The sequence below is a fragment of the Octopus bimaculoides genome, chromosome 3 (assembly GCF_046866305.1).
Source record: "Octopus bimaculoides isolate indiv1 chromosome 3, ASM4686630v1, whole genome shotgun sequence".
In the NCBI taxonomy this organism is placed as follows: Eukaryota; Metazoa; Mollusca; class Cephalopoda; order Octopoda; family Octopodidae; genus Octopus; species Octopus bimaculoides.
Genome location: NC_142930.1, coordinates 139,464,732 through 139,488,649, shown reverse-complemented (window position 1 = coordinate 139,488,649; position 23,918 = coordinate 139,464,732). Strand labels below are relative to the sequence as shown.

Genomic DNA, 23,918 nt, shown 5'->3' with positions numbered 1-23,918 from the left:
TTTGGTCTACCTGGGTAATTTCCATTGGCAGCCAAACACATATGATGGATGGTATAATCCACCATGTAATCTTATGTAAGGGATTGGTACAATTGGCCATACATTTATGTAATGAGGGTTACAATCAGTCATACACTTATGTAATGACTGGTAGAATCAGACATACCCTTACATAATGGATGATACTAGCAGCCATAAACTCAATATATCAGTGTCTTAATTGTCCCAGTTTTCAATGAAGTAGCTTTATAAATCTTGTGACACTATTAGTCATTGTTGCCAGTCTAGAAAGGTGTTGATACCATGACATGGATTAGCCAATACTCTCGTTGACAGGTACTGTCATTAAGTCTCGTGGTTGCTATGTTTATTGATGACAAAGTAACTCTCTCTCTCCCCTCCCCCTTTCTCTGTAAATATATATATATATATATATATATATATATATATATATTGTATAAAAGATCATGGGTAAGTCCAAAACAATGCAAGATAAATCACAAGAAAACAACTATGCGACTTAATGTAGACTTACCTTGTATTCAATATTTCGGGGTTATGACCCCAAAATATTAAATACCAGGTAAGTCTACATTAATTCACATATTTGTTTTCTTGTGATTTACCTTGCATTTATTTCGCATTGTTTTGGCCTTGGCCTTACCCACGATCTTTTATGCAATATATTCTATGCAACGCTTCATAGTAATTATTTCATTATATATATATATATATATATATATATATATATATATATATATTTAAGTAAGACTATTAAGGTGCAAAAATGAGATAAAACTTGTAAATAAAAATTGCCAAGAAAAATGCCAGAACTGATAAAGTACTCAACTAAATATTCATAACTCATGGATTCAAATATACTACAAGCACTTCATTGTGTCTTTTTTTATCTACATGGCATCAGCTCACCCATCTACTGAGAATGGGTATTAAATCAGGTATTTTAATCCAGATGCAGATTTATCTCTCATCTGTCACATGCCACCAAACATGAGTTGGTCATTGTCCCTTAAAAGTTCACCAGACCTTTTAGAGATATTTACCTACTTCACCGACAGTAGACTAACATCCTATCTAGGACGAGTTTTATCTTTTATTTACTTGACTCTTTTGAAATTGCAATTACTATTGACTCACTGAATCTTTGTGATTTTCTTAAGGATAAACATAGCACATTTTAAAGATTACAACTGTTTGTTGATAATGATAATGATGGAGATGATGATGGCTGAATGCTGCATGTCTTAGCCTATAATATATTAGAATGTTTGAGAAGCACATTTCTTTAGCAATTAATCTAAAGTATACCCAGTAAGGAATTTTCTATGACACAGAATGGATCTAACATTTTCATAAATATTGAGTTGTCCGGAAAGTTTGTGTCAATTTATTTGCCATGAAACTACCTCAATTCTGGGAAGAGGGTATTTTCAAGTTAAAGGAAAGATGGAGATGCATTGTTCAAAAAAATGATTCATATTTGTCTGATTAAAAATGTAATGGCAAGTATTTATTGACATTTTTCTTTCTTTTAAAAATCGGCACAAACTTCCCAGACAACCCAACAGTTATTAATTCTTAATTCTAATTAATTTGGTGCTGGTACCACTTAAAAAGTACTGGTGCTGGTGCTATATAAGAAGCACTCATGCTGGTGTCATGTTAAAAGCACTGGTGCTGATTCCACATAAAAGATACTCATGCTGGTGCCACATAGAAAGCACTGGTGCTGATGTCACGTGAAAAGCACTGGTGTTGGTGTTTCTTTAAAAGCATTAGTGCTGGTGTCACATAAGAAGCACTGGTGCTAATCTCACATAAAAAGCACCCAGTACACACTGTAAAGCATGTGGCTTTAAGAAAGGCATCTAGTTGTAGAAGCCATGCCAAAACAGACAATGGAATTTTAAACTAACCCATGCCACATGAAAATGAACAAATCGTCAGAAAATATTTTAACCAAACAGACAGTGAACATGTATGGAAATGCAAGTGTGGAGAAAAGTTGACCCAGAAAAAAGGAACTGGATGGACAAATCTTATGAATCATATAAAAAAAACAGCATCCAGAGTATTCTACTACACGAGCAACTGGACAACCATCTTTATTGAGTTTTCTTTCACCAAGAAGTAGTTTGGTCAGCCTTAATGCCTTAAATGCTTATGGTTGGATTGAGTAAGTATGTGTTGGTTTAAAACCGTTTGCCTTTACTGAAGACCCACTGACTCATAAGTTCACAAACTTGGGAAGAATGATAAATGTGACCATAAAGAAATACATGGAGAAACTTACTCAAGAAGTGAAAAAGAAAATATCTGATGAACTTCCAAGTAAATTTTCATTGGTGTTGAACTAAGGGTTCAACACATTTCATTGGACTTTTTGCATCTTATTTGTGCAATTATAAAAATGACTACTGCACTGTTTTGTTGGCATTTTCGCCAATGGTAAGTGAAACATCATTCACTGCTTCTGATTACATTGAATTAATAGAGTGTGTGTTTAAGTGTCTATAACAAAAATTTAGAAAATGTAGCTATTACCAGAGATAATACTAAAGTGAACAAATCTATAGCAAATTTGTGTAGAATATCATTGATTGGATGTGCCTCTCATAAATTCAATCTAGCTCGTTTCTGCTTATCTCAACAAGCAAGAATTTCTGCTTGATAAAATTAATATGTTGATGGGCAAGTTAAAATCATTAAAACATGCAGGTAAACTTTGGCAAAAAATGCCTTTTCGACCTATAGAAAGAAATAAAACCCATTGGTCCAGTACTTATGACATGATTGGGAGGAACATCCAACTCAAGCCATTTTTAGACTCTTTTCAAGGCAATCCAAAGCTGGTTGATTATCTGTTGACTCCACGTGATCATAATGATTTGTGGACTCTAAAAGACAATTTAGGAAAGTTACACTTGCAATGAATAGAAACAGATTTGGGAGATGCTAGAATTCTTTTAGATGAAATTCTCACAGTGTATCCTTACAAGGAATTTTAAAAATATTTGCTTCCATCGGTAGCCATTGTGCACAGTCCAAATTTTGAAAGTGTAGTTGGGAAATTTTACAACATGCAGAAAAAGAGCTAACTGTGGATGAAGTAGCTGCTCTACATCAGCTGAAAGTGGTGACAGACACATCATAGTAGTCTGATTTACCTGTAAAAGATGACTATTTTGCTTCAATTTGTTTGAAAAAAAACACAAAAAAGATAAAATCTCACCTCAGCAATATCTGAACTGTAGATTTTTGTTACCAACGTCCAACATCTTGGAACGTTTCTTCAGCTCAGCAGGTTACACTTTTAATGGTTTTCGGCAATACTAAACACCAAAGAATTTAGAAATGCAATTATTTCTAAAAATCAATAGTGCCTCCTGGGATGAAGACCTAGTTTCAGAAATATACAATCGTTCATGATCTTTTGCTATATTAGAACATTTTTAATTGTGCTGCTCGTTTGAGAAACTCTCAATTAAAGACCTTCAATTTATTTGTTTTTCAACTACTGTACAATGTAGAGTATACATGTTCTTTGTTTCCTTTTCTAAACCAATAAAACTGAACTTCGAACGTTTTCTGATAATAAAGTTTTTTGAAACTATAAGACATGTCTTTTATTTTCCTATCATTTTAGCTCTTATCTAAATCGAAGCTAATATTCCAAAATATATGGTGTTTTTACTTTCGGCAAAATAATTGACAATTAATTGCAATAATTGATTGGCCTGTATTCCAATTAAAATTAATTGAATGCTAAGAAAATAATGGATTGGAAAGGTTCTGATCAATTATTTACAACCCCTGGTTGTCTTTTTGACATCTAGAACTACATTGTCCAATGTGTCTTCCTTTTGTTAAGACGGTTGTGATTGACTGGAGGAACATTTAGCTGCTATTTCTAGGAGTTCGATCGATCCTGTAGAACAGTCATAAGCAAACTGCAGCCCGTGGGACTTTCTGAAATTGTTTAGTAGTGCGGCCTGTCTCATGACGAATCATATAATTTCATGCAGCCCGTCCATCTCTGCTGAGCAAGGCAGGACAACAGGTGGGCCACTGAGATGTTCTCTATGCGTGACAGATCTTTTCTGAACAAACTTCAAATTTAATGTATTCGTGCCTCTTGAACAGTTGATGACTTTTAGATAGTCTATTGTATCACGATTTAAGTTTTTGCTTCCAGTAAGCATTGTCAGTGTTGGAAATGAAAGGGATAGACGCAGGAACATTTTTATATATAAGCTTTATATTATACATATTGATCATTGCTAAATGTGAAAAGGAAAATCAAAAGTGGACCGTAACAGAAAGTTGCTGATCCCAGCTGGGAAGAAGATGCCTGTTTATCTTTTCACACATCATCATCATCATCATCGTTTAACGTCCGCTTTCCATGCTAGCATGGGTTGGACAATTTGACTGAGGACTGGTGCAGCCGGATGGCAACACCAGGCTCCAGTCTGATTTGGCAGAGTTTCTACAGCTGGATGCCCTTCCTAACGCCAACCACTCAGAGAGTGTAGTGGGTGCTTTTACGTGTCACCCGCACGAAAACGGCCACGCTCGAAATGGTGTCTTTTATGTGCCACCCGCACAAGCCAGTCCAGGGGCACTGGCAACGATCTCGCTCGAAAATCCTACAGGAGCCAGTCAGGCGGTACTGGCAACGGCCACGCTCAAAATGGTGCATCTCATGTGCCACCCGCACAAGAACCAGTCCAGGGGCACTGGCAACGATCTTACTTGGCTTGCCGGGTCTTCTCACGCACAGCACATTTCCAAAGGTCTCGGTCAGTAGTCATCGCCTCGGTGAGGCCCAATGTACGAAGGTCTTGCCTCACCACCTCAGCCCAGGTCTTTCTGGGCCTACCTCTTCCACGGGTTCCCTCAACTGTTAGGGTGTGGCACTTTTTCATGCAGCTATCCTCATCCATTCTCACCACATGTCCATACCAGCGCAATCGTCTCTCTTGCACGCCACAACTGATGCTTCTAATGTTCAGCTTTTCTCTCAAGATACTTACACTCTGACGGGTATTCACATTGACATTACACATCCAACGGAGCATACTGGCTTCATTCCTTGCGAGCTTACACACATATATATATATATATATATATATATATATATATATATATATATATATATATATATACGTAAGAACGACTGTGCGAACTCAAAAAGGAGAAATGGTGACGAATGGAAAAACAGAGGACTCCTTTTACTTAAACGTGTCACACAGTCGAACACAAAATAATATATCAGAGATGATATACAAAATATGTTATACTACGATAACATATGTGAATTCGTAAATACCAGTAATGAAGACTATAGAAGGCAACCGTATAAAATGATTAACAGAAATATTTATTGTAGTGTTAAAGATGTATGTGAGAGTGTGAATGCAACATATAAGAACATAATCAAAGACAGGCCGTCATACAAAGAAAAGTATGTATGTGAGTGATACATGTGTGTGTATGTGAGTTATTACAGCAGATAGAAAGAGTCAGTAACACGTGAGCATTTATACCAGTTCTTGAGTACACAATAGTATGAGTCTGTATGTGAAAGAAGTGAGTTGAGGCTGTGTGGCAGTGCTGATCACTAGTTGTGATGTGGTGGCTTCCATGCCGGGCCGTGATTCTTGTTATACAGATGTTCGTCGCTGGCTGAGATTCTTGTCTGTTTATTTATCGTGGTGAAGCTAAGTCACCTAACAGAATCGAAGAGAGAGATGTGCCGCGGTGGTTTAGTTTGGTGTACATAGAAAGTCGTGTAGACGCTGGTGGAGATTGATGCTGGTTAGTAGTAATCGTAGAATCATGTTGGTCATGACGATGATGCTGGTTAGTAGTCGTAGACTCGTGTTGCTGATGTGGCGACGGCGGTGGTCATCGTTGGCTGGACGAAGCTGTTGATATGTCGCTGGCTGCCGTCGTGTAGTACACGGAACAGTCTCTATAGAGAAACTGAACCGAGACAAATTTGCTGGGTATGAGTTGCTCTATTTATAGCGAATTATCGGCTCCCGAATGCTTCAGAAAAATACTCTATCACGTGACCTTATTAGGGGCCGTGATTGGTCAGTTTGCGTTCTGGCGGGAACGGTTCGAAGAAGTTGCCGCTTCGAATATTAATCAGTCACGTGATGACAAGGAGATGGATTCTCCGCTACGCTCGCGCGTGTTTATATTTAAATGAGAAGATTGTATCTAATGGCGATAGGTAGTTTCACTACATATATATTACATGATTTAGTTAAAGAAGGTAGACTAACACCTATGTTATTACTGTTTAGGTCTGGTGAGAACAGACCTATGATCGAAGGAATTCAGTCCGTGGCTACCTATCTTTTTGTATAATACCAGAAACTGCAATATGTTTTTCTGTTATTTAGGATGCTATGTTGTGATTTGAGGGTGATTAGTTGTTATTTCTAGCAGGTCAAATGGTGACAGTCACGTTCTGTTGCCTTTAAATTCGTAAAGTAACCTTGATGTACGCAATGAAATAAAATAGCAGTCTTGTAATAGATAGCTTGGTCAAAATTCCTCAAACTCAACTCCTGACAAAATTGAAAAAAGAGAAAAAAAATAGTATCTGTCGCGCCGGTAATTAATGTAGATGAATACTATTTACCTATAGTAACTAGATTCTGGTACTGGAAAAAAAATAAGGTTTCATATTACGAATTTGCTTCAAAAAATAAAGCAATGAATGGTAGCGAATGATCACCAAAACATAAATACAAAAGGAAGATTTATATATTTATGTTCTGGTACACGTATGCTAATGAAGAATTAATACAATTACTGTTTTGTCCCTACACTGTCTTTTTCGTAGTACAGTCCAACTGCAAATAAAATCTAATGTCTTTTTCTATCATTATTAAAAAAAAAACATTTTATACCAAATTAAAAGCAGACATTGTATTCATTTTGGATATTCTTTGTAAGCACACCAGAAAAGTTTGAAAGAATACATGAATTTAAAGCAATATTATTATTAATAAATAGTAAAAAAATTAAATCCAAGTTCGAAAGCAATTGAAATATTTTATTTTATTAATGAAGTATGAATAAAATAAAGTTTATGTATTGTTAAAAAATATTTATATGTAAATATACTTCAAAAACATTAACATAAAAGCAATATTAATGTTAATAAATGCTAATAAATTAACTTCACGGTTGATAGCAATTGGAATATTTTTATTTTCAAATAAAATAAAGTTTTCATATGGTTAAAAATATTTTTAATATGTAAAATATATTTTTAAATAATTAACAATAGCAATATACATTTTACGACATTCTCGGAATGTTTCGTCAGGTTCCGTCAATTTTCGTTCGTTTCCGATACGACCTTCACTTTATCTCTCAAGGTGAGGAAAATAAAGGTCACTGGAGATAGTGGTTGCGAGATAGCAGTTTAGTAGCTGCTTGACAGAGATCCAGTAAGTGACTGATTGGTTGTGAATTACCTGAGATAAGCATTTCAACACCAAAAATGGAAGCAAAGGAAACTGCTGTGAAAACGCAGAAGAGTACGGTTCAGAACTTACGAGGAGAATTTAGTCGTAACGACAGCGTCATGGCAGTTCCAGGTCGAGAAGGTGCTTATGTTGAGAAGGGTTCATATCAAGGCCGAGCCGTCGGTGTTTTCACCAGTGGAGGCGATGCACAAGGTAATAATGAGCTTTGATATCTATTTGCTTTGTTTTTATTAAAAAAAGAGAAGAAATCTGATTATTTATTGATGCTTTTTCTCCCCCCGACATTTTTTCTTTTGCTTTTTTGTTTTGATGAACGAAAAGCCAAGCCAGTCGCAATCAGCCACTTTCTGTTGTTGACGATACTTGCCATCACAAGATGTTTTTAAACACTCTTTTACTTGTTTCAGCCATTTGACTGCGGCCATGCTGGAGCACCGCCTTTTAGTCGAGCAAATCGACCCCAGGACTTATTCTTTGTAAGCCTAGTACTTATTATCGGTCTTTTTTTGCCGAACCGCTAAGTTACGGGGACGTAAACACACCAGCGTCGGTTGTCAAGCGTTGTTGGGGAGACAAACACAGACACACAAACATACACACACATAAACATACACACACACACACACATATATATATACATATATATATATATACATATATATATATATATATATATATATATATACGACGGGCTTCTTTCAGTTTCCGTCTACCAAATCCACTCACAAGGCTTTGGTCGGCCCGAGGCTATAGTAGAAGACATTTGCCCAAGGTACCACGCAGTGGAACTGAACCCAGAATCATGTGGTTTGTAAACAAGCTACTTACCACACGGCCACTCCTGCGCCAAACATTTTGAATAAATTAATAAATGAAAGCACAAAAAATAAAATAACACGAAAACAAATAAAAAACAAGAAATAAATCAAGATGCGCTGTGGTAAAATGAAATATAATTGTTTTTTTAATCACAGAACCTCGAAATCACAAATCCTTGATACCCTCCATCCTAAAATATTATGAAGGCAGCAATAATACCATTTCTGACCTTGTTAATATTGCATCGTCTGCTATGATATTTCTATCACATTATTCTTATTATTTTGATAATTTAATTTTTAAACAATATATTTATTAAACAACATTAGTATTGTAGTTCTCTTCAGCATCATTTTTTTTAAACAGAAACCATTTCCTTTTCGTAAATAAATAATGACTGTTCATTTGTATTTTGAAGATCTTCATTTAACATTGAATGAGAAATTTCTTCCACTAGTTTAGAAATAACCCCCAAGGACATCATGATAAATATTTATTTTCTAACTTCAGTAACAGCGATTACTAATTATCTAATTATCATTCAAAACCATTTTTCGTTTTCTGTCTAATTGCTATTTGAAAACAAATTTCATAAATTAATACTCTAGTCTATATTACCAACCGAAGTGAACTTTAACTTTCACCCTTTCGGGGTCAATAAAATTAAATACAAGTCAAATACGGCGTCGATTTAATTGACTACACCACACACTTCTCTTCGTGCAAATGCGAAGGCTTGTGACAAAGTTAGAAATCAATATTCCCAGACTAACTTTCTGAGTTCTAATCTTTACTGTGGTCAATATTGTTTCGCTGTGTGTGTTATAATTATGCAAGATTTTAGTGTGACTATTCATTTTGTCCACTACTACCAATTCGCTAGTTGCAGTTCTTTATGGAATTGGTTGAGTATGTCAAAGATCGGTAAAAATACAATATCATTCAAGAACTGTGGATTTAATTAATTATATCCTTTCTTTAAATTTCTGGGTTTGCATCAATGTTAGAAATTAAAGAAATCATTGCTGCTGTTGTCGATTGGCAAGAAACGTTAGAAAGTCGTCACAACATTGCTTGCAGTATTTGTTCCGGCACTATGTCCCGAGTTCAAATACCGTTGACAACAAATTTGTCTTCTTTTATCCTTCCGAGGTCGATAATAGCAGTGATGTACTTGGGTTGCCATTATTGTATCTTTTATCATTTTTATGTTCTTCCTTATAGGATAAAGGGCAGCATTCATGACCCTCTTTATTTGGTTAATATCTATTAACCCTTCTAGATATTAACCCTTTATTTTTCCTGAGATCAGTGGAGGGAAAAGAGGAAATTATCCTCACAGCAAGGTCTTCGCCCAAATACTTGCATCTATATGTCTGATCGTGATGCTAAAGCCGGACGTCAGAGTGAAACAGTAATTATTATTGACAATAATCACAATCTTACTGATTTCTAACATCTAGTAAAATCTATCTTGTTATATAATTAACATGTTTTGTTGTTCTTACAAGTGGATGATAGGGGTAAGAAATAACAGGTTGAATTCGATATGCAACTGCTACTTCTTTCTCGAACAACACTACTAGTACGAGTGACGCAACGAAATGTCAAGTTTATATTTATTTTTAATCGTCATTCGTCCTTCACCTTATACAGTAGGTTGAAGGACAATTTTTATATCTACACATTTATCAACGAATTACTTTGTATTCTTATACCAATGTCTAATTTACCTTAGACAATATGGTTTTAATGTTTTAATCATTGTTATTTCACAAGTAGAACCAGTGCAGAGTGTATTACAAGTACTATTGGCACTGTCTTTTTTTTTCAGTTTGTTTTTCTTAAATATAACTGGAGCGAGAACAACACATCCCACAAAGTGTCCTTCCTCTTTTAACACAGTAGGGTCTAATTTGAAGGACATTTGGCTGCTGTTTTCAGCATGTCGAGTGATTTTGCTGTGTATAGGCCCACTCAAAATCACTCAGTATCTGGATAAATAAGTGTCTATAAAATTTTGAAACTGTTTATATTTGTACAACTCACTCCAGCATATATATATATATATATATATATATATATATATATATATATTAATTGAAGTGTACGATATTATACATCCATTACGGCCGATCTTACCAATCGGTTTCATACTAGGGCAGGATGTTAGAGGTGCAGCCCGATTTGTATCTCTGCACTCTTCGGTGTTGTCAGTTATGGAATATATATATATATATATATATATATATATATATATATATATATATATGATTGAGCAAGCTTATGATCAGAAACGTTTCAGCCATGACCAACTTTTTTTTTTTTTTTTATACCTACGAATACATTATCCTCTATGTACATTTTAAAAGATAAGACTGTAGGATGTAATTTGAGGAAATTTGACTGTTGTTTCTAACAAGTCGAACGACTGTATCGAGGCTCCCTTAGCTCGTGATATTTTTTATACCAATATATCCTTTAGAACGATAAGGATATGATTTTGAAGGAGACGTGGCTGCTATTTTTAGCAGATCTAGCAACCAGATAAGGACTACCTTAAGTGTGTGTTAAGAGGATATATTTAGTCTTCATTATCACTAGTTTCTCCTTGTTACGAATCTAAGTTTGTCTCCATTTCATGTTTCTAACCCACCGCCTAGAAATTTATGCACAATTCGTTTCCGCGATTAAATTAATATTCATTTATTTTATTAATGGTTGTTGCTATTTTCGTATTTTGGGACAAACAAAATTGCAACGCTATTTGTATTCTACACTTCTAATAATCCCAAGAAAAGCATGAATGTTACAACATACTAGCTACACAGTCTCTTGAAATAAAGTTTCAGACCTCTGCTGAAGAGTCGCCAAGTTATAAGATTATCATCATTATTATTATTATTATTATGATAAATAAATCTAGGACTTGGTTATTTTGTTTATTTTGTCTTCTTTCTGTCATAATTGTAACTCCTTTTACTTTATATATAATTTTTAGTCCCTGGAGCTTTATATGTAGGAACCTAATTCTTGTTTATGGTTTGTTTTTATTTAAATTTTTGTTAACGATTAGATGTTCTGTCAATCCAATTACTCTAATTTACTTCGTCCTCAATTAAACATGATTATGTTGTATTGTAGTGGGTAATTTCGCTGTTTTCTTTTAGAGACGAATCAGTTCCAATGGATAGCTAAAACACTGAAAGCACCTTATCAGAACTGCTTCAGCAACTTCGAAAGAAAACATTTAATTAATTCAATGTTAAACACACACACACACACACACACACACACACACACACACACACACACACACCTCGTTCATTGTATTTCATTTTATTATCAGCAGATCAAATACTGTGAAAATTGGTTAAAACAAGATCAATAATAATTACTAGAGTTGCTTGAGGAAATTTCACGTTTTAATGCATTTATTTTGATGTATTAACCTTCTTGGATATGAATAACTCATTTCATTTCTCACTGTCATTCAGTATTTCTTCATATATATTCGAAGTTGACCACTATGCAGACGTACACCCCCCTCCCACACAAAGTTAAATAAGATTCGAGTAAAAACCTTGTAGAATGCTTTGCAAGCTCATCCACAGTTATTGGCTACCTGATGTCATCATACAGTGGAAATGTTCCTGCTACTATGTATACATCAGGAATTCCATAGTATCCATGGAGTTTATATAAACAGATAAATGATAGAAAATGAAACAAATGACATCCTTTATTTAAAATCACTACAATTCTTTCGATACTTTTACACTTTTAGTGTGATGAAGTGCTGAGGAGTATTTTTTATCATATATCCAAGTTGTAAAAGGCATATTCTGAGGTGATTGATTGTTTTTAAGTAATCACCTGAGGAGGTGAAATTTACATTTTGGATGTATGATAATGATTACACAACTTTTCACCAATGTACTAAAGGTGTAAAAATATGGGGAAACAATTTTAATGATTTTAAATGAAGTATGTCATTCATTCCATTTTCTGTCATACATATATATATATATATATATATATATATGCCGCTAGACTGGCTCCTGTGCAGGTGGCACATAAAATACACCATTTTGAGCGTGGCCGTTGCCAGTACCGCCTGACTGGCCTTCGCGCTGGTGGCGTGTAAAAGCACCCACTGCACTCTCGGAGTGGTTGGCGTTAGGAAGGGCATCCAGCTGTAGAAACTCTGCCAAATCAGATTGGAGCCTGGTGTAGCCATCTGGTTCACCAGTCCTCAGTCAAATCGTCCAACCCATGCTAGCAAGGAAAGTGGACGTTAAATGATGATGATGATGATCGATATGTGTGTTAGTGGCATGGTACAAATTTGTGAGACATTCTAAAAATTCTGCATTTGAAATTCTTTAAATGAATATATGCACACACTTGGTTGTGTGCATCTACAAAGACTTATGCAAAAGGTAATCATGTGCACGCACACACACACACACACACACACACATGTACTGAAGATACATGTCCACAGAGAATGTAAGTGCTGGTGCATACTTCTACAAATATGCACGCTAACTGAACCATGTGTTAACAGACCCTGAGAACTGTCTTAACTCAAGGAGTGTTGTTACTTTGTTAGCAAGTGACTTGAATTCCTGAAGAACATGAATAAATCCCAACAGAAACAGCTATATATGCTATTGGCACCTTATACACATGTGCATTCACACATATGCAGTATAAGCTCACACTATATGCACACATTTATGTCTAACATAAACCACACTTGTATACAGTCATACACATGAACACATATACACATTACTGCTGGTAAAACATGCTCCTAGAGACACCTATACATACACATACAGATGTTTACCCATGCATATACACACATATGGACTCACATCTCACAAATACACATGCATCTATATATGCATATGTTTACAAACTTCTATCTCACATGCCTATGTTTACACACACACACACACACACACACACACACACACACACACACACACACACACACACACACACTGTATAATATAATAATCATCGACAACGAGTACATGAGATGTGTCTGTGAGAACATTCATTTACAAAGTTTTGGATATATGTAGGTGTTAGCATGTGCAATATATCTGTTCACTAAATCTTTTGGCACAGTGAATCAGTAAAATGATATAGTTCTTAGTTTCTGTGACTACACATTTTGTACCAAGATAATCAAAATTTGTCTGGGTGGCTGTGTGGTAAGTAGCTTGCTTTCAAACCACATGGTTCCGGGTTCAGTCCCACTGTGTGGCATCTTGGGCAAGTCTGACCAAAGCCTTGTGAGTGGATTTAGTAGACGAAACTGAAAGAAGCCTGTTGTATATATGTATATATATGTATGTGTGTGTATATGTTTGTGTGTCTGTTTGTCCGCCAACATCGCTTGACAACTGATGCTGGTGTGTTTACGTCCCCGTAACTTAGCAGTTCGGCAAAAGAGACTGATAGAATAAGTACTAGGCTGACAAAGAATAAGTCCTGGGGTCTATTTGTTCGACTAAAGGCAGTGCTCCAGCATGGCCACAGTCAAATGACTGAAACAAGTAAAAGAAAAGAGTATACTTCATGTCCTATGAAAATCGAAGATGATAATTATCATACAGTCAATTTTGGTTATGTCATTCATTAGTTAAGGTTGTTTAAAGCATATCACACAAACGTCATGACAAAAAGAATAATGATAATAAAGTATTGCATTTGTCATCAAAAACTTATCACAGTAATATGCTAATCATGCAGATCTACTTTGATATGATTCTGAGTGTCTTTAATGGTTTCTTAAACTAAGTGCTGGGTTGTAGCATCATTTGTTGAATAAAGTCTTTGGTATACAAATCTCTCATTGTTGCTTTTTACAACAATTCATTCAACTATTTGGATATGGATATGCATTCTGTATCTCAACCGACTCAAGACAATTCATTCTCAATCAATAATTATTATCTCCTGAACTATTATCACATATTGTGATACTCATGAGAAAATGATAAATTCCTTGAACTGGTAACTGAGGTTTTTGTGAGACGCCAACACCTAACACACGAGTAACACCAAATTTGCTTCTGAGATCAATTGCTTCATGCCTTAAAACTTCTGACTAAAGAATGCAATTTCATGACTGTTGTTGGAACAGTATATGTAAAATTCCATAATGTTTGGCTTTTTTTCTTTTTCTGCAAGATTACCTGAAAATAAAACACCAAATTTGAGCCAAAGCATTGACCTTAGCTTAAAAGAATGCTAGCATTTATCAATGATAGCTTTGTAAATGATGCTATTGTTAGAAAGAACATCAAACAGGATACTATTTCAGCAACTTCTCGGAAGGAATTTTTTGGTTCGGATTGAATATAAATATAAGAGTTAGATCATGGATTGTGAGGATATGTAAAATGGGTATTTGGAATGCTGAGTTGTATAAAGACTGGTCACTATTTGTATATCATCTCTTCTCAGATTTAATACTTGGATGATTTCATGTCTCAGCATTCTTTACACCTTTTCCTAATTTAACTCCAAATGCAAAACCCATTGATATAATTGTTTGAAGATATTCTGTGAACAATTGCAAATTAATAAAACAAAAGGTAAACTGCCTAATCAAAGAAGGCATCACAGAACCAAGTAATTCCTCTTGAAGAGCTCAGTTTACAAGAAGAAACAAGAATCACAAAAAGCACCTTGAAATTGGTTTCTCAACCATTGTTAATATTTTATGATCTTGATGTTTTACCTGTTTGTCATTGACTAATTACTAGTACATACTGTCACAACATTTATGTATCAAGGAAGTTGTAATGCATACCAATTAACAACTACCACTGGTAGCTAAAGACTGTTCTTATACTGATTTTCAAGCTTTAGAGCAATTTTATCAGTATACAGGACTTCCAGTTGCCTTATGGATGCAATGACACAGATTTCCAACAAGTTACAAGACACATTATCTCATAGAATAACCATAAATTCATCTATTTATATAAGAATAACCTTATTCTGTGCTGTAATTCTATTGACCATCAAGCCAAAATTCTAAAGACATTTCTGTTTTGCACAAAAGATATCAACATAAATATTTTCAGGTAAACAAGTATCAATTTCCTTCGTTATTACATTCAAGACCATGAAATAACACCTGATCCTGATAGATTATTTCCTCTTAACAATCAATACAGTTCCTTCTTCAAATAAGGAACCTGAAAAAATATTGTTGCTAGTTTGTTACAGCAATTGAATGATACATTTTCTGATAAATACACCACTTTTCTCATTTTTCAAAAAGCTATTAACTACTTTCAAAAAAATTGAGACTAGTACAGAAAATGCCTGACTTCACACTATTGACAACTCATAGATTGGCACCTCAGATGTTGCTCTAGCTATAAACATTATCACAAGAAAATCCTATTGCTATTTTCTCTTGTACCCTTTCTAACAGTAAATAGTGGTATCATTTCTGTAACTCTTAAAACCTGCCATCATAATTTAAGTAAGAATCTTTCGTTATTTCAAACACGTTCTTTAGAACATTTTAGTCCGTTTACTGAAACTTTCTAAATTCTCAATTATTTTCAAGGCAAACAAAAACTAAAAATAAATTTAAAAAATAATGCTTTACTAATATGTAAGCCTGTGAAAATATGAGAGGTCATAAATTATGCTGAAAAAATTCCTGAAATTGCTCTCTTTTCTACCTACCAACCGACTACTTTCTCTTTCAAACATTTACAAATGCATACTCTTTCTCTCTCTCTCTCTCTCTCTCTCTCTCTCTCTCTCTCTCTCTCTCTCTCTCTCTCTCACGTACACATAGACCAACATTGTGTTGATGTGTGAATAAAAAAGAAAATGGAATGATCACACAGCTGGAATACCTTACTCACAGGCAGCTTTTATCAGAGCTGACACAGAACTAAACAATATGTTGAATGCACATAAGAAAATTATTTTTCTGGATTAGTTTTGTAAGGTTCATTACTGGTTTAATATATAACTGTTAGTATAATGAATTATCAATAAGACTGCATAAAAATGTGTTACTTAAGAAGATAATTAATTTGACAAACAATTGTTTTGCACTGTGCATATTGATCCAATAATTTATTGATAAAATCTTTTGAAACATACTTAATCTACAAAATATAAGATCTACATTTATTAAGCAAGTCACATAAATTAATGATTAGTTGTAATAGCACCTCTTTAATACTTTATTTGCACAATGTTTAAGGCAAGTAGGTCTATCAGAATAATCCCTCTGCAAGTGTCATTTACAGGAGGATTTAAATTCAGCAACAAAATATTTATTTATTCTGTTGTGTGTATATGTGTGTGTGTGTGTGTGATGGTTTTAAAACATGGCTGGTTGTTCTAGATTTCTGAACATAATCTCACGTAGCACATTTTTTATTTTTTATTTTTTATCTTGTTATTACACCTTCACATTTCTGTATGACACGATAAACTTCCTAAAATTATATTTGTATGTGGAATAGTTAATCAGGCATATGTTAGGTTTTTCCCTTTTTCCCCCTTTTTTTTTTCTTTTTGCTTTGTGTATTAAAATAAATTTAAATGTAAATTCTAGAAAATGTATAATTGTATATAACAATTTATCTGATATTCTTCAAAACAGATTTATACCTTAATGGCCCAACATAAAAAAATGTTATTGCACAGAGTATCATCATTTTAAATAAGGCTGCATGTTTCATTGAATGCAATTTAAGAGAAAATGAAATATTTGGTGTTTGAAAAAAATTTGGCTTGAATGGAAAAAGGGACAATAAATGATGATGACGATAATAAAGGAATTGTCTTACCCTTGCCTTTTTACAGGATTTCCAAGATAACTGTAGTGGGGACAAAACCCTAAGTCATGAATTTGCTACAGTGAAAAGGAACACAATCTAGATATTGATTTATGCTCTGTCTCAAGATCTGTTCCAAAATGCTGACAACATAGAATCCTCTAAAAACTATGTGCTTTTAGTAGATTTAGGGCCAGACAGTGGTGTTAAACTGAGCAATGGATTAAGTCTCTCACCAAATGACAGTTGTAGTAGATATTGATGCCAACGATTCATCAGGTTCTGTATATCAAAGTAACATCACATGTGGTTGAAAGTCTAAAATGCATTAATCATGAAGAAATATAGAAAAATTGTTTATTAATGATAAAATCTAATTCTAAACATTAAAATGACTTTTATTGATAAATGTGCAGTATGTAGGTACTTTATGTTTAGCTCAAGTTATCTTTTAGTTAGCTTGATAATAATTATGGGAATGTTTTAGGTGTTTGATGATGACTGTAAATAACAAATGCAATGTTGTATATTTATTTTAAAATTATAATATCCCTTTTTAGACTGTCATTCAATTAAGTGTATTTAGATTATTGAAGCATTTTATTTATAAATTGAATCCAAAAGTATATTCAAAGTTTGTAAATCTGATAACCCTAAATGTTTTTTTTTTTCTGTTATATTATTATTCATTTATTTTTTTTAATGGAAGTAACTGGACCCATGATCTAGAGTTATGTTCATCTTAGGAAAAACATGGGTAGGGAAGGAATTCCAGAGGCCTGACACTTTGTAGAAAGTGATTAATATGAAACTTGGTTTGAGGAAACACTATGGATGATGAGAGGATCTCATCTCAAGTGAACTTTGGTGTAGGTGATACATAACCGGCTTATTCGGAGGAGCTGAGGTCATTATATTATTAGAATGCACCTGTGCTGTGTTTATGCAGCGCTGACATGAGTGCGTTAATACTGCATCGACACAGGTACTTTTTAAGTGGTGCCGGGACGACTTGAAAAGCATCCATGCTGGTGGTGCATTGGCATACCCATGATGGTGACACATAAAAAGCACCCAGTGCACTCTGTTAAGTGGTTGGCATTAGGAAGGGCATCCAGTTATAGAAACCATGCTATAACAGACAGTTGGACATTAAACGATGATGATGGTAAAGGCAGGGTGAGGTGAGAGTGCATCTGAGTAAGAGGTTGAAATGTGTTGGTGAATGACTTCCCATCATTTGAATGGCTTTTTAATGGGGCTGCAGGATAAGATGTTCAGGTGTGGAGCAGCAGTACTTCCAAGATGTAGAGTGAAATATTCTACTAAAGGCCTCACCTGGACTATGAAGAGTAAAAAATTGTGAGAAGCCAAGTATTTTCTAGCTTTAAAGAAAAAAGCTAGTATGCTTTAGTTTCCATATTTAAATAGTTAATTTTATTATTTAGCAAAGTGAACAATGTTTTAGCATAGTTGGAGTTTATTTACAATGATGATTTTTATTCCTATATAAATCAGTGCTTAACTTGGGGATTAAATCAAAACAAACTTATTAATTTGTCATTCTACAAAATCATGCATATTGGATGAATTGGCTTTCATGCCTCTGATTTGTCATTTCCCTATTTTAAATATATAAACCTTTTTATGTGTGATACTATGATAATCTCAAAGCTAAAAAAATGACTGACTGCAAAGAATAAACTTGAGATATGGAGATTAAATTATGACTAATTATGAATGCTAGCATGACTGTTAGGAACTCCATTTCACAACCATGTAATTCCAAATTCATTCCCAGTGTGAGGCACCTTGGACCACACACTGGGGATATTTTGCCTGAGTTTTTTTATACAAGTATTCTTTTGTTATTCTCACCTTCAGAAATGCAATGAACTGGTGAGTGGCCTATTGAAAGTATGTAACCAATAAAACTGTCACTCGCAAAAAAAAAAAAAAAAAAAGATCAACTATCAACTTGTCACCATTATTTTAATAGTAGTGTCATGAAGGAAAATAATTATTTTATTAATTGAAACAATTGTTCTCTAGTTAAAATTATATCATTTACCAATTCATTATTGTTGAGTAATATTATCTGTATATCTCTTAGTAAAAATATTATATATTTTATTTTTGTTAAAAAAAATAGAATTTGAGAAGTTATCTGAAAGAAGTTGGTGACTTGTATAGTGTAAGTTAAAGTAAGGCTTATGATGAAATGAAAATGTAAGTGGAGTTTGGTAGTCTTTAGTTGATCAGGCTTATGACCAATGGCATTCTAGTCATGGCCATCCTACCTTTTTATCAAATATTTGACTATATTATCCCGTATATCTTTCCTTTGTTTAAGTTGGTGTGATTTGAGGGAGCTTTAGCTGCTATTTTTTGTAGATTGAATGACTTACAGTGTCTGGTCTGGTCTGGTTTGGTAATACCTATATTTGTAATGTTTTTTAAACTGAATTTTCTTTGTGGATGATTAAATATAATGCTAGCATTGAATCTAATAATTTGATAAGAAAGACAGCCATGTATTCAACATATAGTAGAAAAAAATTAACTTTGTATTTATTTCATTGTTAATTTTATAATTACGACTTTTAAAATTTAATTGTCTTGTTCTTCTTTAAAGGAATGAATGCAGCCGTCCGGGCTGTTGTCCGGATGGGAATATATCTAGGATGCAAAGTATACTTCATCAAAGAGGTAAGCAGCTACACATAATTTCACCATTACAAGGTACTCAGATATAAGGACATTTATGTTTTAGATTGAAAATGATAGCATTTATGGCTTACCAGGAAATTTAGATTTCATGAATGGTAAATTTAAGATATTCTACCTGAATACAAATAGATTTAGTAAATTAAATTTCATAAAGTGAAATTTTTAATTTATTAATCACATGATGTATTGTTAAATTAGAAATCACTGATTTAGAATTTCATTTCACAAAATCATATTTTATTCTATTTGTTCTCTACACTCTCTGAGTGGTTGGCGTTAGGAAGGGCATCCAGCTGTAGAAACTCTGCCAAATCAGACTGGAGCCTGGTGTTGCCATCCGGTTTCACCAGGCCTGTCAAATCGTCCAACCCATGCTAGCATGGAAAGTGGACTTTAAACGATGATGTTTGTGGAAGCCAAGCCATATACTAATGTACCTTCATATGACAGGCTTTCACCTCTTGAAGCCCTAAGATCAGCTATCGGACATTTATCACTATTCAAATACTCACTTTGTTAAATGTTTTCCTAATGCAAGGTTTTGTTATTTTCAGTATAATTACATCTACTTCACTTGTGTACCAAAGCTATGTCTAATCTAATAGCTCAATGTAATTTCTTCATTTATTTGCTACGTAAGGCTTTCTATTACATGATCAAAGTATTACTGTTTTTGTGAATAAAGTGTTGATCTATAAAATGTTACTGATGAGTAATGACGTCCTATCATATCTTTAGCATTTGCTTCAGTCAAGACTAGCTCTGGCAGCAGAGAATAAAAATAAAAGGAATAGGCTATCTTGATGAGGGGTTGCTGCTCTGTTCTAATTGGAAATTAACTATTAGTGTAGTAATTGCAAAAGAATGTTTTGATTTACTATTAGCTGAATTCAATTCTTACTTAAGATATTGTATAAAACAAAGTTGAATTTATAAAACTTTCAGATGCTGTTTTTTAAATATATATATATATGTATATTTTGTGAAACAGGGATACCAAGGAATGGTAGATGGTGGAGACAATATTGTGGAAGCAACATGGGCACAGGTGTCTGGAATGATGAATCTTGTATGTATTTCTTTTTGCCTTTCTTTGTGTAATGGTTTTAAATGATTCTGACTGATTACTAATACAGGACTAAGTAACAAGGCAGCAAGCTGGCAGAGTCATTAGCACACCAGGCAAAATGCTTAGTGGCATTTTGTCTTTTTTTTCACATTCTGAGTTCAAATTCTGCCGAGCTCAGCTTTGTCTTTCATCGTTTCAGGGTCAATAAAATAAATACCAGTTGAACACTGGGGTCGATGTAATCAACTTATACCCTCCCCCGAAATTGCTGGCCTTGTATCAAAACTTGAAATCAATAAAGATTAAGTAATATTAGAGATGTAATCTAAAAAGAATCTTATCAATAGCATTCATACAAGTAATCAGTTGTTAGCTTGGTTAAAGATCTTGTATAAAATGAAAAGAACAGGAATATTTAGACTTCAAGATAGGCATTTTAACCCTTTTGATGCCAACCCACCTGAGTCAACTCTCAATTCTATGATACAAACTCATTGTCTTAAAGTGATCACATTTAAAGCCATTTGTTAAAATTTCATGTTAATTGATGTTCCAAATACCAGGTTGATAATGACATGGTTATTTTACTAAATTATTCCTTACTTTAAAAATAAATTGTAACATAGGCAATATATTGCTCAGAAATACAGTAATGAAAGAGTTGAAAAATATTGTTTCAATATTCTTGTTGTGTTTGGAAAATATCAGTTGTGAAAAAGGAAATTGAGAATTCCTGAAATTAAAATAACAAAAAAGATTTTTCTTTAATTTCTTATAGGGTGGTACAATAATTGGAAGTGCACGATGTATGTCTTTTCGTGAAAGGGAAGGTCGTTTGACTGCTGCTCTCAATTTGGTAAAACAGAACATTACCAACTTAGTGGTTATTGGAGGTGATGGTAGTTTAACCGGTGCAAACAAATTTCGTATGGAATGGCAGTCATTACTACAAGAGCTAGTGGAACAAGGTGAGTAAAAGATATTTAATATTGTATTAGAATTATTTAATTAGTTACTTCTCTGTCAGTGAATGTATGTACTTTGACACATAGGCGCAAGTGTCACTTTGTTGTTGAGAAACTTGCTTCCCAAACTAATATATATATATATATATATATATATATATATATATATATATATATAGGCACAGGAGTGGCTGTGTGGTAAGTAGCTTGCTTACCAACCACATGGTTCTGGGTTCAGTCCCACTGCGTGACACCTTGAGCAAGTGTCTTCTACTATAGCCTCGGGCCGACCAAAGCCTTGTGAGTGGATTTGGTAGACGGAAACTGAAAGAAGCCCATCGTATATATGTATGTGTGTATATGTTTGTGTGTCTGTGTTTGTTCCCCCAACTTTTGCTTGACAACCGAGGCTGGTGTGTTTATGTCCCCATAACTTAGTGGTTCGGCAAAAAGAGACCAATAGAATAAGTTCTAGGCTTACAACAAGTAAGTCCTGGGGTTGATTTGCTCGACTAAAAAAGGTGGTGCCCCAGGATGGCTGCAGTCAAATGACTGAAATAAGTAAAAGAGAGTAAAGAGTATATATAATATGTGTATATAATGTAGTGTGTGTGTTTATGTTCAGTACCTGTAATTATATTATGGCTTACATTTTATATATGATTTATTAACAGGTCATATTACTAAAGATCGTATGGAATCATGTAAGCATCTTAACATTGCTGGCATGGTTGGTTCTATTGACAATGACTTTTGTGGAACTGACATGACAATTGGTACAGATTCAGCCTTGCATAGAATTATGGAGGCTATTGATGCTATTGCAACTACTGCATCGAGGTAAAATATTATTTTACAGCTTTCACATCCTATTATTGCTTGGGAATATTTAAAGAAGAACATAATTGTATACTGTATTACAGTATTTTCTGGCATACAAGTTGAATTTTGCAGACCAAAATTTGCAGCCAGAAAAATATAGGTTAACTTATATACCATGACTAGCAGTGGAGGCGCAATGGCCCAGTAGTTAGGGCAGCGGACTCGCAGTCAAAGGATCGCGGTTTCGATTCCCAGACCGGGCGTTGTGAGTGTTTATTGAGCAAAAACACCTAAAAGCTCCACAAGGCTCCGGCAGGGGATGGTGGCGAACCCTGCTGTACTCTTCCACCACAACTTTCTCTCACTCTTACTTCCTGTTTCTGTTGTGCCTGTAATTCAAAGGGGCAGCTTTGTCACGCTGAATATCCCCGAGAACTACGTTATGGGTACACGTGTCTGTGGAGTGCTCAGTCACTTGCACGTTAATTTCACGAGCAGGCTGTTTCGTTGATCGGATCAACTGGAACCCTCGACGTTGTAAGTGACGGAGTGCCAACAACATGACTAGCAGTAATACCTGTTGTTGATCAGGTAATTAATTTTACTGTTTCTTGGGCTGAGAAGTTAGAAAAATTGGTATATCATATAGAAGGAAGGATAGCTTCACGGAATCCAGTTGACTGCGACGGCACTGAAAAGGCTGCAGATCAAGTGGAACATCACTGTTCATATAGAAAAAGCATTGCACGTCGTGCATTTTTTTGGTTTTCGTTTTTTGGCGGTCTTTTTTTAGTAGACATTTTGTTTTTATTAGGAATATCAGTGAGTAATAGTGAAATGATATTACAAATGCTGTGTCCTGTCAGTGTTAGTGCTGAAATTTCAGCGCTATATTACAGGAACTGAAGGCATGACAATGGTAAGTAATAGTCCAATGAAATTACAAATGCTGTGTCCTGTCAGTCAGATTTAGGTTTACTCATCCTGTATGATGTGTGTATTATATAAGAAAAAGACGTAATAATTTAAGTAGAAAAAAAGATGGCTTTCATATGCAAACTTCTGTTTGTTCTTCAAGTTGCAATCCAGCAACTTTTAGTGTTTGGTCCTGACTTTTATTAAAGCTCATGGCAAAAGA

At 34.4% G+C, this 23,918-nt stretch overlaps 1 protein-coding gene, 1 long non-coding RNA gene and 1 pseudogene across 6 annotated transcripts in view; 2 read left to right on the top strand and 1 right to left on the bottom strand.

Moving 5' to 3' along the window:
- The window catches only part of LOC128247273 (uncharacterized), a 77,039-nt gene that overhangs the window by 20,626 nt on the left and 32,495 nt on the right, over positions 1-23,918 (bottom strand). The gene's annotated exons all lie outside the window — the stretch shown is intronic.
- LOC149136749 (uncharacterized) lies at positions 1,809-3,450 on the top strand (annotated as a pseudogene).
- LOC106867283 (ATP-dependent 6-phosphofructokinase) overlaps positions 7,436-23,918 on the top strand; it is a 50,547-nt gene continuing 34,064 nt past the window's right edge. For 3 of the 5 annotated variants that reach the window (XM_014912119.3, XM_089349738.1, XM_089349737.1), the window contains exons 1-5: positions 7,436-7,727; positions 19,830-19,903; positions 20,916-20,993; positions 21,772-21,961; positions 22,633-22,798. In XM_014912119.3, coding sequence (XP_014767605.1) covers positions 7,550-7,727; positions 19,830-19,903; positions 20,916-20,993; positions 21,772-21,961; positions 22,633-22,798 — 686 coding nt within the window. In that variant the 5' untranslated portion in view covers positions 7,436-7,549. Of the gene's footprint in view, positions 7,728-16,216; positions 16,349-19,829; positions 19,904-20,915; positions 20,994-21,771; positions 21,962-22,632; positions 22,799-23,918 lie in introns of those variants that run through there. The other 2 variants (XR_016241228.1, XM_052966115.2) reach the window with 2 other exon arrangements.